The sequence below is a fragment of the Oryctolagus cuniculus genome, chromosome 6, assembly GCF_051225735.1.
Source record: "Oryctolagus cuniculus isolate XC-2025 breed Fujian yellow rabbit chromosome 6, ASM5122573v1, whole genome shotgun sequence".
Classification (NCBI taxonomy): domain Eukaryota; kingdom Metazoa; phylum Chordata; class Mammalia; order Lagomorpha; family Leporidae; genus Oryctolagus; species Oryctolagus cuniculus.
In genome coordinates, this window is record NC_142872.1 from 1,507,273 (window position 1) to 1,522,788 (window position 15,516).

Consider the following 15,516-nt stretch of genomic DNA (forward strand, 5'->3'; position numbering starts at 1 on the left):
CAGGAGGGCTTGGGGGGTGGGGTCATGCTCTGGATAGGCTGAGGCATGCCCAGGGTCCCAGAGTCACAGAGGGGCCCCAGGCAGTGCAGTGTGATGGCCAAGGCCAGCCTCTGACCCTGCTGCCCTCGCTTGTGTCCCCAGCAACATGGCTTCCTTCCTGGGACGCTGCAGAGACCTGTACGAGGCAGAGCTCCATGGCCGCACCAGCCTTCCACTGCTGAAGATGAAGGTGGGCTGCAAGCCTGTCAGCCTTCCTGGAGGAGATCTGGGGACCCAGGTGTACTTTCTGTATGCCCTGCCCGGACACGTCCAGCACCCTGAGGCCAAAGCAGACGGTGAGGGGCAGCACAGTCTGCAGGTCTCTCAGGGGCGGTGTTTGGGGCTGGAATCCCCTTCCATGCAGTACGACCTCTCGGTGTTTGCAGAGGCCACTGGAAGGTGATTCACGTTGGTGACCCTTTCTCTTCTTCCAGCTCCTGCTCTGCGTGCAGGGCCAGCACCCTTCTGCGTACTGGCTCTGGAGCCAGCTGCAGCACCACTGGCTCAGCCAGGACCTGCTCCAGAGTCAGGGCCAGCTTCCCCATGGGGCCTGCCCCCAAGCGCACAATCAGCACCAGGGCCAGCTCCACAGGCCTCCTCTGGCTGGGCTGGGACTGCAGAGAGGCTGCTTGGGGAGGAGATGGTTGACATCACCGCCTTCTCCCCCAGGACGATGGCAGAACAGCTCACGCTTCTGGATGCGGTGAGCAGCCGGCTCTGCTGCGCAGGGCCAGGACCACGGCGTCCCCGTGGCACCTGCCGTCCCACACAAGCCCTGGCTAGAGTCAGCACAGGCTTCATGTCTCAGCCCCAGTGTGACCCAGGCTCGTTTCTCATGTCCTAACCCACCTGTCCCCTGTGGACAGCAGATGTGGGACACACTCATGCCAGGTACACAGAGTGACAGACAGAAAGCTGGGCACGGTGTGGCCCGGTGGTGGTGGAGGGCACTCACTGAGGTGCAGCCTGGCCCCCCATCCCTGCCGGTCTGCCCAGAATGCCTTACCTGTCTCAGGAGTATTAGGCTTCAGAGTTGGACGGGGTCCCAGAGCAGACACGCAAACAGAGCCCCTTGGTGTAGCTGCCACAGGGAGGTGCGCTGGGATGGGGACAAGGAGCACAGGGCTTATGGCGATGGGCTGAGGGATGGGGAGTTGGCCAGGATGCCTGGGAGAAAACACCTCTGTGTCTTCTCTCCAAGAATGCGCTCTGGGCCGTGGGGCTCTGGGCACCCTCAGTGGGCTGCTGCTCCCACCGCTGTGAGCCCCATGCACAGCACCCATGCACTCTGAGTGGGGGTGGCTGTGCCCATGGGACACTCTCCTCCCCAGGAGCTGTTCCAGAAGGTCGTGCCCTTCCACTGCCTGGGCTCCGTCTGGACCGAGCGCAACAAGAGAGGCAAGGAACACCTGGCCTCCACTGTCCGTGCCACCGTCCAGCAGTTCAACTGCGTGACAAATTGTGTAGTAACCACATGCTTGAAGGACCCCAAAATGAAGGCCACGGACAGGGCCCGTGTGGTGGAGCACTGGATCAAGGTGGCCAAGGTCAGCTGCGGGCAATCAGGGCCCTCGCTCACTGCACTCTGGGAATGGCCACTTTGCTTTATCAGCCCTCGGGAGTACACCCTGTGGCTGAAGACCCTGCACAGACCCTGGGCCCTTCCTGGCAGGGAGGGGCCTGACCTGACTCACTTCCCCCAGGGGTGCATGCTCACCTCCCACCTGAACCTCCGTGTGGGTTGAACCCAATCCTCTCCCTGTGAGGGTGGTCAAAGTGCCCTCGTGCCTTCCTGTGGCTCCGTGGGCATCTGATGCAGGAGGGGGACGTCAGCCCAGGGGGATCAGGTGACTTCTCCCTCATCCGCTCTGCTCTCCAGGAGTGCCAGACCCTCAGGAACTTTTCCTCAGTCCACGCCATCCTGTCTGCTCTGCGGTCCACCTCTCTTTACCGTCTGAAAGAGACGTGGGGAGAAGTCTCCAGGTGGGTGCCTGTCTTGTCCAGGAGCTCCAGGGTTGCCTGGGACCCCAGGACTCAGCACTAACCCCCATGAAGCTGAGAAGGGCCAGTGGCCAGGGACTTGGGGACCAGACATGGACCAGTTGGGGAGGGCAACTGCCTCCCTCGGTCCAAGGCCAGGATATCTGTCTCACAGACATTTACTTAGTGTCAGGCGCTGGTTCCTTTTTAAGATTTATGTATTGTGTAAAAGTCAGAGTTATGGAGAAAAAGGGATTGACAGAGAAACCTTCTAGTGCTGGCTCACTCCCCCAGTGGCCACAGTGGCTGGGCCAGGCCCAAGCCAGTGGCCTTCTCCATCTGGGCACCCCTGTGATCACATGGGATGCTGGCATCACAGCCATTAGCCTAACCCTCTGCACCACAGCACCGGCCCAAACCCAGGTTCTTAACTTGCCCACCTGCACCTGCTCCTGGGCAGCACCAGAGCTCCCTGTGCAGGTGAACTTGAGGCAGAACAGTGTTGCTCAGTGGAGGGGAGGGGCCCAGGAGAACCACTTGAGCTCCCTGCCTGTCCCCTGGGCACCAGGGCTTAGGGAACTCAGTGGGAAACTCACCTGGGCCGTGTGCATCCTCCTTGCTCTCCAGTAAAGGGAGCTGCACTCACCACCCTCCCATCACACTGAGTAGCTCCTCCTGGTTTCCCATCTCCACAGGAAATGCTGCAAAAAATTTGAGCACCTGTGTGAGAAGGACAATGGCTTGAGCAGGGATCGGCTCACCAAGGTAGGGGGGCTGGGATGTGGGGCAAGTGTTTGGGGGGTAGAGTGATTTGTGGGGTGAGGGCCTTGTGCAGGGGTGGTATTGGCTGGCAGGACAGGCTCTGTGCCCCTGACCCCACCTGGGCTGTGTGGCAGAGTGGCAGGAAGGGCTTCCCTCCTTCCACCAGGTGACCTCGGTTCCTCAGGGAGCCAGGCCTTGCCTGGGATCTGCCTGCCCAGGACCTGCATGGGGAAGGCTGCCTGCCTGCACTGGGGAGGGGGGAACCGAACAACATGGGTGTCCCAGGGCCCATGGTAGACGGCTGCCGAGCATCAGGTGCAGTGGGCACATGAGAGACAGACACCTGTGGCTGTGATGCCCGTCCTGCCCTGACCTACTGCCCATCACCTGAGGTGCTGGGATTCTCACCCTGCGCAGGGCAATGACATCATCTCCAGGTGGATGAGGAGAAGTTCCTGGGGCCTCCTCACACATGCCTGCTGGCTCTGTCCTGACCACATCTTAACGCCATCCACCTGATCGAGGCAGCAAAGTGTGGCCACCCAGATCCTGTGCAGGCCCTGCCTGTCACTAGAGATGATTCCTGGGGGCCACTCACTGAGTGGAAGGGGAGATGTGCAGCAGAAGCTGTGGTTCATCGTCAACCCTGCTGGGGGTGTGGGGAGCACCCAGTGGGGCTGGGTGGCCAGCACCTGTCAGCCAGGCCTCCTGAGACCACCTGGCCCTCTCTCTCTATGGCTGTGCCTGGCCAGGGATCAGGACACAGAGAGCCCTGATGGACTCCTGGCCAGGGGTGCAGCTGGAGTTGGGGTGAAGCAGTGGGATGCCGGTCAGCTGGGGGCAGGGCAGGCTCTCCTGTGTGGCCCTGGGCTGGTCACTGCCCATGGCCTCTGATTTCTCAAGTAGAGGATGGGGCTGATGAGCCTGTTGTGCAGGGCTCATGGGGGTCGGTGAGGCACAAGGAAGGGTGATGCGCGGTGCAGGGCCTGGCCTTCCTCCCAGGGGACAGTGAGGAGGAGGAGGGCAGGCATAGGATACTGAGTCAGGACAGCTATGGGGGGGTGCCCAGCACCCTCGCCAGCCAAGGAGCAGACCCAGGGAGGCCCCTTGCTCAAGGTGCCCCCAGTGAGGGTGGGAGCACAGAGTGCACTTGGGGGAGGGGGTCAGACATGCAGGGCCCCAGCAGAGGGCCCAGGTGTGGGCAGGGGTGGGAAGGACAGGCCCTGTGACCCTGACCTTGATCCTGGCAGAAGGGAGCCTTCAAGCTTGCTTCCCGGGAGAAGAATCCGCAGAGAGCACAGATGAGGCTGCGGAAACAACAGAAGGTGTGTGTGCCTGGGCGAGGGGACTCCTCCGTCACACCAGGGCCCGAGCCACAGGAGCAGGGCCTCCACCTCCAGCCCTCCCTGCAGTCCCCACACTGCCTCAGTGGCCTCCACCGGAGAGACCAGAGCCAGGGCCTGGGGCAGCTGGGCTCTCAGTGCACTTGGGGCTGAGGTGGCACTGGGGGCCACACGGCCTGTGTGCCCTTGGACATCCCAGCAGGAGTCCTAGGGGTGCCTGCTGTCCTGGGAGTAGCTGGGAGGATGGAGAATGGGGGAGGCTGCCAAGGTCCTGATGGCTCCCAGTGGGAGACATGAGCCATGATTCAGGAGCTGGGGTGGAGGGGTCTCTAGGGCCAGGGCTCGGTGGGCAGCTGAGAGCAGGTGCTCATCACCACCCCCTGTGGCACAGGGAGTCGTCCCCTTTCTTGGCACCTACCTGACAGACCTGGTGATGCTGCACACTGCGATGGGGGACTCTGTGCATGTGAGTGATCCTGGGGCAGGTGGGGAGGGCCGGGTCCCTGAGGCTCGGGGATGGGAGAGCCTGGCTCGAGGACCTCATGAAGGGGAGGGTCAGGGCTGGGCCCAGCTGGGGGCGGTTCTGATGGACTCTGTCTGCCTTCCAGCAGGCTGACATCAGCTTCCAGAAACTGAATAAGGTGAGCAGCTGTGTCCTCACTCAGGGCAGGAGGGGAATGGGGGTCACAGGTGGTCCTGGTCCCTGCAGCTTTGCTCTATTAGGAGGGCTAGGTGCACATGAGGGGGAGACCCATCCCTAGGGTGGGTGCAGGTAGAGGACTGGAATTAAGGAGAAGCCCCTGGGGAGGGGCTGTTTGCACCCCCTTCGGAGGCCAGGGTGGGGCCTGCATGGGGTAGAGTGGAGGAGGCCTCTTAAGAGGAAACACCCAGAACCCCGCGGCCCCTCCCCTACCAGGTCCCCACAGCGTTCCCAGCCCAGGCCCTGACAGTGTCCTGTGTGTCCCTCCGTCCCCAGGAAATTACAGTCCTGCAAGAAATCCAACTGCTACAGGTGGCAGCGAGCAAGTATTATTTTAAGCGTGATGAGGAGTTTGTCGTGTGGTTCCGGTCTGTGGAGTTTCTCACGGAGAACGAGAGGTGAGTGATGGGCAGGAATTAGGTGAAGCCTAGGGTGGGGGTGGGAGGGCTCTCCCTGCTGTGCAGCTACAGGGAGCATTGTCCAGGCCCCCTGGTGGGCAGCAGGCCCTGTCCCATGGGCACTGCTGGCCCCAGGACTGCAGCTCCTGGACAGGCCCTGGGAGGGAGGCCTGAGCTGAGGCTCTTGGTGGACTCATGGCTGTGCTCTCTCCATTAGCTACGCCCTCTCCTGCCAGCTGGAGCCCTCAGCGAAGAGGCCTGCAGTGGCCTCAAGGCCATGAACGCCATTGTGATGCCCTGGTATTGGAACCTCAGGAGCAGATCTGAGCTCATTGTGAGCCTGGTGCCTGGGATAGTGGCCTCCCTGCTGTGAAGCTGAGGCCTGCGTTGTATCAGTTTAATTGCCCCACTTATGTTTTCTCTTTTTCCTATTTAACTATAGTCACTGTTAGTAACTCCCTATTAGAATTTTATTAAAGTTAATATAAATATGTTGCACCATGAGTTTTATGTTTCCTCGTCATTGCTTCCCCATATCTGAGGTTGTGAGCGGTGTTCCACCTGTGCAAATGTGCCGCGGACATGGGCCCCTCCTAGTTGCAGCTCCAGGAGCTGCACCTTGCTGGTTGCGGTTCCCTGAGATTCTTCTAAGAGGAGCTGGCAGATCATTTGGTGCCTGGTGTAAAAACACTGCCTCACTCCTCTTGCACTTTCTTTCCTGTGTTTAGGATGTTACTTGTGGAGCCCTCTGTGGATCAGATGTGGTCTTTTCTTTGCACTGTTTCCACTCAGTGCTTTGTCACCAAATATCCAGAGAATTTTCCAAGCACGCAGCCCAGATATCCATTGCCAGACGATAGCCTCCTTGAGTTTTAGTAGGAAGTGATATCATAATAGCCAATTTTTCCTTTGGAAATTTATATTCATTAAATAAAAGTTAAAATAAAAAATAGTCAATTTTTCTTGGTGAAATAAAGAGTGACCTAAAAATGATTACATATAAATGTGTGTGATGCGTATAAATTATACCTGTTGCTGATATTTTTAATGAGAAGTATCTACCTTCTGTGTTTTACCGGGGATTTGAACCTTTTTCAGAGAAGAGAAGGAATAAAGGTCTCCATAGTTAGATAAGAGCAGACATGTGTGGCTCCTTCTTGGCTTCTAAGGCTTGTGTGCACATGCACATGTGTGTGTGTGTATGTGTACACATGTGTATGTTCATGATTGAGGTAGATCAGGGATACAGGATGTGTTATCCTGAGGTGACAATATTCTAAGTGTTACTGCTTTTATATTTTTATGCTCCAGTATTTGAAAATAATCTGCATTGTTTTTATAGTTAATTAATTATATGTTATACTCTTAAGTTGTATATCTCTTGAAAATAAAATATAGAAAGAGAAAAGCAGAATTATTTCAACTATTAATATTGTGGGCTTTTAAAGTTTGGTTTTGTTAATTCCAGTGTCTTTCCACACAACTAGAGTTTTCAGTTGCATCATGCCAATCTCTGAGGATTGGATGCTGCATTTTGGGTGAATCCTCAGATCGAAGTGGTTAGCAGACACGGGAGATGGACATTTCATGACACTTTCTCCTGCAGTAGGCACACTGGAGTACAACCCCAACGCCCCTCTCAGATCATGTCTTTAGGAGGAACTCACTTAATGTGGATGCATCTTTGCTGCCACAGATTATGGAGAAAGGCTGGGGAGGTGTTCCAGACAGGGAGCAGACAGACCCCTCTTTGGCAGGTTGGTCTAGCGTCAGAATAGAGTAGAAATCATGTTCCATGCACCATGGAGGACCCACACTGTTGGGGTTTTACTGTCTCAGCTGTCTGGTACTTTAGGTTTATTCAGAATCATGCTGCCAGATTACTTATGTTGAGGGGTTCAAAACTGGGTGGCCTGGACCTATGTAATCAAACACAGCAGAAGACAGCCCTCAAAGCGGTCCCGACAGGCCTGGCTGAAGTACAGGACATCTGCCTGTTTGGATGGCCTGCAGCTCCAGTTCTCGAGTAAGGGACCCATGTCCACCACGGAGCAGCGGGAAACCATGGAACCATTATTCATGCAAAGGTCCTGACTGCAAAGGTCCCTGTAAAATGTTCTGGGGTTCAGTCTGTGGAATTTATTTGCTTTTTTTTTTGACAGGCAGAGTGGATAGTGAGAGAGAGAGAGACAGAGAGACAGGTCTTCCTTTTTGCTGTTGGTTCACCCTCCAATGGCCGCTACGGCCGGTGTGCTGTGACCAGCACATCGCGCTGATCCGAAGCCAGGAGCCAGGTGCTTCCCCTGGTCTCCCATGTGGGTGCAGGGCCCAAAGACTTGGTCCATCTTCCACTGCACTCCCAGGCCATAGCAGAGAGCTGGCCTGGAAGAGGGGCAACCGGGACAGAATCCGGTGCCCTGACCGGGACTAGAACCTGGTGTGCCGGTGCCGCAAGGTGGAGGATTAGCCTATTGAGCCACGGTGCCGGCCCAGTCTGTGGAATTTCAAAACCATAGATTTCAGACAAAAAATGACTGGATCTAAATGTTAAGATTGTGCAAGTATGTATACAGGTGTACATGTAGGTAAACCATTTTAAAACATACATCATGAAATGGAAAGATATTTCTTAAAGATGGGTCGAAGTTTGGAGCACCACCAAATTCCTGTTTATATGTCCCATTTATGATCTGTTTGCTTCTGATAAATAGGATTTTCCATGATGTATATTGAAGCCATCTATGAGATTTCTCAGTGATCACAGTGCCTCATTGCTGCCTTTAGCTAACGTTAACTGTGTGACTTTGGAAAAGCAGATTATCTCCTAGGATCTGCATTTATACACTTTTAGATTTCTTTGAGTAAGATAAAGGAAAACTATTTTTATATGCAAAATAAGCCAGCATCTTTATTGGAAAATGAATTGAATGTTCAATCTAATTATGGTAACAGCAATTTTTTTTGTATACCAGGGTTTGTTGCAGCATTGTTCACAGTGGCCAAAAGGTGGGGCTAATGCAAACACCATAGATAGACAAGTGAATAGAGAAAACGTGGGGGGTACACATAGGAAGGAATGTTACACAGCCTTTAAAGAAGGCAATGCTATCCCATGAAACAGCATGCAGGAATCCTGAGGACTTCAATGCTGAGTCAAGTCAGTAACCAGAGGATAAGTATAGTGTGGGCCACCTCTGTGATACCTGTAGGAGACACAATCAGGCAAACAGAGGAGGATGGTGGTTGCCAAGGGCTGGAGTGGTATGGAAAAGGGAGCTGTGTATGGATCCAGAGCTTCAGCTTTGTGCAATGACAATGTTACTGGAGCTCAGCTGCTGGGTGTGCTAGCCAACTGTAATGAAGACAGCACATCTGACAGACCAGTCAGGCATCTCAGGAAGGAACTGTGGACCACACCACATTGGTAAAACAGTTTCACAAGTTCAGAGAAGTGAAAGGATCTTAGATATCTATGAATTCACAATGGGGGCTTTACTATATTGTTCTAAAAGTTCATAGAAATGGTCAATTTTCATTTCATACTACAAGGTACATAGCCTCATATTTCATTCACGTATCAAGTTGCAACAATGCAACATTACTGAGTGCGTTTACCTGTGTTATATTTACACATCTATCAATTGCCAAATATTTCATTAGAATATTGCATTATTAAGTCTCACATAAATAAAGATGTTTGCTCCTGTATGGTTTTCATTTTAGTTAATTATAGACATGATATAAAAATCCAGGTAATGGGGTCCCTAGATCAAAGCCAGGTACATTTTTATGCTTCCATACCTCTATTTCTTGATTGTCATTCAGTGAGAATGGAGATTCCGGGCCATTTAGCAGACAGTGTCATCCCAGTGAAGGACCAAACTTAGGAACTTCAGCGTATGTAACTGCTTATATTGGAGACAAATCCATAAAGATGATTGCTATCAGCAATACTATTCCCTTCAGAAACACCTATCTCACAACAACAGAACATCCAGAAAGTATGAGAGCTTTGGAAACCATTTAAGAAGCTGCATAGCTCAAACAAACGTGAAGCCAACAACAGCCCCAAGTCATTTATTTTTTCCCACAGTGGCTCTCCCCTAAACCAGTGCAATTGTGAGAAAATGCCCAGCATGGGGCCTCTCCCCTGCGGAAAATAGGTGACTGGAACAGTCATCCAACATTCTGGTGTTTCTGTGGGCTACCCAAGGAATTGGCTCCTGTGCTTCTGCACTCAAGTTGCTGACGGAATATTTTGGATGCCCAAGGGCTACTAGGAATAAAGACAAGCTGGATTGCTGTAGCAACTATAGACGCTCCTAAGAGAGATGGGAAAATCTGTGTAATTGGGAAATTTCTTGTACAAACCCAGAGAAAATGTCTAAAAACACTGGAGTCCTTAATTTCTTCTTGGGCTGACAGTGCTGCCCTGTCAGTGTCCAGTCTATAAAGAAGGAATATTTAAATGCCTAACTCCCAACAAAAACTAAAAAGCATATGAAAAAAAGAAATATAGATCGACCAAAGAAAGTAAATCTAGAATCTAACTCTAAAGAGCTATAAGAGAACACAAAGAGAAAACTAAAGTAAAATTAAAAAATGAATAATGTTGAAGCATGAGCACAGAAAGAAACCATGAAAAATCAATAAGCAAAATTGTGGATCTGAAAAATACAGTAAGTTGAAAAATTCACAGAAGAGGTTCAATAGTAGAATCGAACAAATAGAAGAAAAATAATCAGCCAACTCAATGAGCGGTCATTGAAATTACTGAGTCAGACAAGGAGAAAGAATAAAGGGTAGTGGAAGAAGCTGAAGGAACTTACGGGGCAGCACTATTGGAACAACAGAGAAGTGTGGGAGACTATAACACAGAAGGGAGAACAGTGCAAAGACCTCATCTGAAGAGACAACGGCTGGAAACTTCCTGGATGTGGACATCCGCATTCAAGATGCTCAATGGACTAACTTGAGGATAAATTTAAAGAGAATTCCATAGAGAAACATTGTGATTGAACAGTCAAAAAAAAAAAAAAAAAAAAAAAAAAAAAAAAAAGGACAAAGTGAGGACCTTAAAGCAGAGAAAAGTGTCTCATCACATTCGAATGAACTTCTGTAACATTTTCAGATTTCTCAGCTGCAACTTTACAGACAAGAAGAATATGGAAGGAGATGTTTACATGGCTGAGAGAAATAAACTTCCAAACCAACGTGTGTCTGGCAAAAGTGTCCCTGCAGCAGAGACGACGACTTTTCTCATATACAGAAAAGCTGAGGGTGTTTGTCTGTAGATTGGCCTTACAAGAATTGTTAGAGTGCCCTCTCATGGAAACAAAAGGACATTACACAACACAAAAACATGAAAAAAAAAAATAGAAAGCTGTCTAGTAAAGTGTAGAGACAATACAGCACCTCTCATACTGCAGTGATACATAAATCACCTTTAAATCTTGCATGGAATTTTAAGATAGACTCATAAAGTGATTAGAACTATAAAAGTATACTCATTAGTACAAACTATAAAAAGATGCAATTTGTGACACTGATCATATAAAGTGGGGGGATATGTAGAAGACTAAAATTTCAGAATATTGTTGAAATTAAGTTTATTGTCTAAAATATTTTTTAAAGATTTATTTGAAAGAGTTACAGAGAGAGAGAGAGAGACAGAGAGACAGAGAGTCTTTCATCTGCTGGTTCACTCCCTAAATGGCCTCAAAGGTGGAGCTGAGTTGATCCGAAGCCAGGAGCCAGGATCTTCTTCCGGGTCTTCCATATGGGTACAGGGGTCCGAGAACTTGGGCCATCTTCCACTGCTTTCCCAGGCCATAGCAGAGAGCTGGATTGGAAGTGGAGCAGCTGAGACTCGAACGGGCACTCATATAGGATGCCTGTGCTGTGGGGTGGGGTTTAACCTACTGCACCACAGTGCTGGCCCCTAAAATATGTTTTAAAGGTGTGGGATATTTTACATAACCCCATCGTGACCAGACAGAAGACACCTGTAGAAGATACACAAAAGAAAATGAGTAAGGAATCAAAGTGTTGTCACTGCAGAAATACTGGCAAACTGCAGAGGATGGCAGCTAGAATGGCAAGGACAGGTAAAATGCTGTAAGGCAGATAGGAGGCAATCGATAAAATGACAGAAGACAGCACTTCCCTGTTAAAAACTATTTAAATACAAGTGGATTAAACTCATGAACAAAATAGCAGAGAGTGGCTAAGTGGACATTAAAAAAGCAAGTACCAAGTGTGCATGGTATGCAAGTGTCTCACTTTATGCCTGGGAACACATTGAAGCTGCAAGTGAAGGATGGTAAAATGTGCCCAATGCAAAAGCTAACCACAAGAGACTACAAGTCACCACAAGGTCTCCAGGACACAAAATAGAATGTGTAAACAGTTATCATATGAGAAAAAAGAACGTTAATAAGGAGTAAGGATCATCCCATTAGGAAGATATGATAATTATATATACATCTCATCAGAGAACCCACAAATATGAAGCACACGCTGACAGAACTCAAGGGAGAAATAGACACTGGCATAATAATAATAGAAGATTTCAGTCCCTCACAGTCAGTAACGGAGAGAACAGACAGAAGATCAATAAGGAAACAGTATTTGAACAACACCACAGACTGATCGCACCTGACAGATCTATGACAGAACATGCCAGCCACCAGCAGGATGGGCTTTTTCTCAGAGCACACATGGAACATTCTCCAGAACAGATCACATGTGAGCCTACAGAACAAGGCTTCACAAGTTGGGAAGACTGAAATCGTACCAGGATATCTTCTGAGCATAACGGAATGGCCCTAATAATCAGTGATAACAGAGCTGGAAATGTCAGAAATATGTGGGACTTGAACGACAGACTGTTGCAAGAATATTTTGCAAAGGGATAATTCGTGGGGTAAACTAGGAAATAAGTAGAGAGACAAGTGAAAATGAAAACACAACACACCCAAACTTTTGGAATGGAACGAGATCAGTACTAACGATGTTTATGGTGATAAATGCCTACATTAAATATTTTAAATCAATAAGCTAATTTTATGTCTCAAGGCACTAGAATAGAGAAAAATAACTAAAAACAGGTAGAGTGAAGGAAATAATAAAGAATAGAGCAGAAAGAAATGAAACAGAGAATAGAAAATACACATATATCTGAAAAGACCCAAGTGTTAATGTAAAAAGTGTCAACAGGGAGCAAGCGTTTAACCTAAATGATCCAGATGCCTGCATCCCACAGTGGAATGCCTGGATTTCATCCCCAGCTCTGGCTTCAGACTCTACCTTCCTGCTAATTCAGATGCTGGGAAACAGTGGTGATGGCTTCAGTAACTCGGAATTCAATGGACACCTGCATGCAGCTCCAGCCCCTGGCTCCAGCCCCAGCATTTGAGGAGGAACCAGTGGACAGGAGCTCCACCTGTCTGTTTCTCAACCTCTCTACCTCTCAAATTAACAAATAAAAAAATTTCAAAAGCCAACAAAATGGAAAAACTTTTATTTAGGGGCAGGCACTGTGGCACAACTAGTTAACACCCTGGCCTGAAGTGCTGGCATCCCATATGGGTGCTGGTTCAAGACCTGGCTGCTCCACTTCCAATCCAACTCTCCGCTATGGCCTGGGAAATCAGTAGAAGATGGCCCAAGTCCTTGGGCCCCTTCACCGGCATGGGAGACCTGGAAGAAGCTCCTGGCTCTGGGCTTCAGATAGGCCCAGCTCCGGACGTTGCGGCCAACGAGGGAGTGAACCAGCAGATGGAAGACCTCTGTCTCTCTGCCTCTCCTCTCGCTGTGTAATTCTGACTTTCAAATAAATAAATAAATCTTTAAGAAAAAGGAAAAAAAATTTAGACTAAGAAAAAAGTAACAAAATCAGAAATATTAGAGCTGATAGTACAAAAATCAAAAAATGATAAGAGGTTATCATGGATAATTATAAGCCAATAAGTTAAATAACCTAGAAGAAAACAGAGAAATTCCTAGACACATACATTCCAGCAAGACCAAGCCAGGAAAAAGAAAATTCTGAATGTATTAAAACCAGTTAGTACATTGATTCATTAATCAAAAACTCCTCAGTAAGGAAAAACTCACGAGTAGATGGATTCACATGAGGATTCTACCAAAAATTTAAGGAAGAATTAACTGTAACAGGACATAAAATCAGCACATAAAAATCAGTAACATTTCTATACACCAATGGTGAAAACTATTACATAGACAATGACTAAAAAAATATAAAGTAAAATGCCTGGAAACAAACTTGAGCAATAAGATGAAAAGTCTCTGCAGTGAGAACTGTAAAATGTTGATGAGAGAAACTGAAGAGAACACAATTAGGACATTACCTCAAGATTATGGATTAGAGCAAGTCCAAAGATAGCTACAAATTTCACCTTTGCTGCTGCTGCTTGTCTGTGTAATTTTCATTTTAATTTATTGTATTTCTCAGCCTGGTATTTCTACTTCATATTTTTATTATTTCAATCTCTGTTAAATTGATCTGCTCCAACTCTGAATAATACCTCTGTACTTTCTTGAGGTTGTTTACATTATTTTAAATATCTAGCTTGAATTCATTGTCAGAGCACTCAAACAGTTCTGTCTCTTTAATATGAGCAACTAAAAGATTGCTAAGAAAGAAGTACATAGGGGTGTAGAGACGAGGGTCCATGCACGAGAGCAAGATGATGGTGGAGTTGCCCAGGATCATCATGAGGTACAGCATGATCACAATCCAGAAGAGAACCGACTCTTCCTGGGGCCATTCAGAGAACCCAAGAAGGATGAAGCCTACTGGGAAACTTTTGTTAGTCATTCCTCTTGCTTTTGCATTGGGGTTGGATGCAAGGTGAGATATTATGAATGGATTTTGTAGAAAGATTTGGCTTAAATTTGTTTAGAGAAAGTAAGCATTGTTAGTTTTCTAGGCCTTTCGGGAATGTGTCCCTTCACCTTAGTTCCATAAGATACAATCTCTGTTTCTAAGGCTGCGTTTTTATGTCAAAACAATATTTTTAAGACAGCTCCCTTGGAATTTGCCTCTGAGATCTGTAATCACAACATCCCCAGTGGACGCGTTCACAGAGCTCCCTCACATGGTTCATGTTCCTCGCAGCACACCTCTGCAGTGATAGTCACAGCAGCTCTCCAAAAGTCTTGCAATAGGAAATGCTAGATCCAAACCTTAGCTTTCACTTATCTACAACATAATCCTTCAACAAGGCATATTTTTATTATTTGGTGATGTTAGTGGGGAAAAATGAAATTCAGGTAATCTCAGGATCAAAGTCCTATTGTTTTCAGTGTAAACCCTGAAGGAGAACCTGAAGTCATTAGCAAACCCTGGAGTCTGAGGAAGCACTGTGCACAGGAGACACACTGGTTTTTCAATGGTGAAAAACTAGATTGGGTGACTGGTGTTGTGGCATAGAGGGTAAAGCCCCTGCTTCGGCGCCAGCTTCCCATATGGATGCTGGTTCGTGTCTTGGCTGCTCCACTTCTAATTCAGCTCCCTGCTAATGGCCTGGGAAAATCAGTAGAAGACAGAAGAAGCACCTGGGCCCTGGGCCCATGCCAGCTATGTGGGAGACCCAGATGAAGCTTCTGGGTTAGAACTGCCCTAGCACTGGATTGAGACTGGGGAGTAAGGCACTGAATGAAAAATATTCTTTCTATCCCTCTCCCTCTCTCTTTCTTTGCCTCTCCCTCTCTCTCTCTCTCTTTCTCCCTCCTCACCTGCCTCTCCCAATCTCTCTTTCCTCCTCTCCGTAACTCTGACTTTGAAAATAAATATATAGGGGCTGGCGCTGTGGTGTAATGGGTTAAGTCACCACCTTTAGGGCAGGTATCCCATAAGGGTGCCAATATAGTCCCAACTGCTCCACTTCCTATCCAGCTCTCTGCTATGACCTGGGAAAGCAGTAGAAGATGGCCCAAGTCCATTCACCCCTGAACCCATGTGAGAGACTGGAAAGAAGCTCCTGGCTCCCGGTTTTGATCAGCAGAGCTTGGGCCTATGCGGTCACTTAGGGAGTGAACCAGTGTGGTGGAAGACCTCTCTCTCTCTTCCTCTCTCTGACTCTTTGTCACTGCCTTTCAAATAAATACATCTTTAAAAAATAAATAAATGAATCCAAAAAAAAAAAAAAAAGCAAATCTAGGATGGGCACAATGTTTCTTCACCCTAGATAAAGTAATGTAATTAACTAATAAGTAAACCACTCTAACATGCTGAGCCACTTTTCTTATCTAAGTAAACAGGGTCAAC

The 15,516-nt window shown here is 48.5% G+C and overlaps 1 protein-coding gene across 1 annotated transcript; it reads left to right on the forward strand.

Moving 5' to 3' along the window:
* Window positions 1-2,717: 2,717 nt before the first annotated feature.
* Window positions 2,718-5,676, forward strand: LOC149125900 (ral-GDS-related protein-like). Its single transcript, XM_089334616.1, has 6 exons — window positions 2,718-2,784; window positions 4,032-4,106; window positions 4,516-4,590; window positions 4,733-4,765; window positions 5,101-5,222; window positions 5,440-5,676. Exons 2-6 carry the CDS (start codon window positions 4,083-4,085, stop codon window positions 5,501-5,503), a joined length of 318 nt encoding a protein of 105 aa, XP_089190742.1. The 5' UTR covers window positions 2,718-2,784; window positions 4,032-4,082; the 3' UTR covers window positions 5,504-5,676.
* The last annotated feature ends 9,840 nt before the right edge of the window (window positions 5,677-15,516 follow it).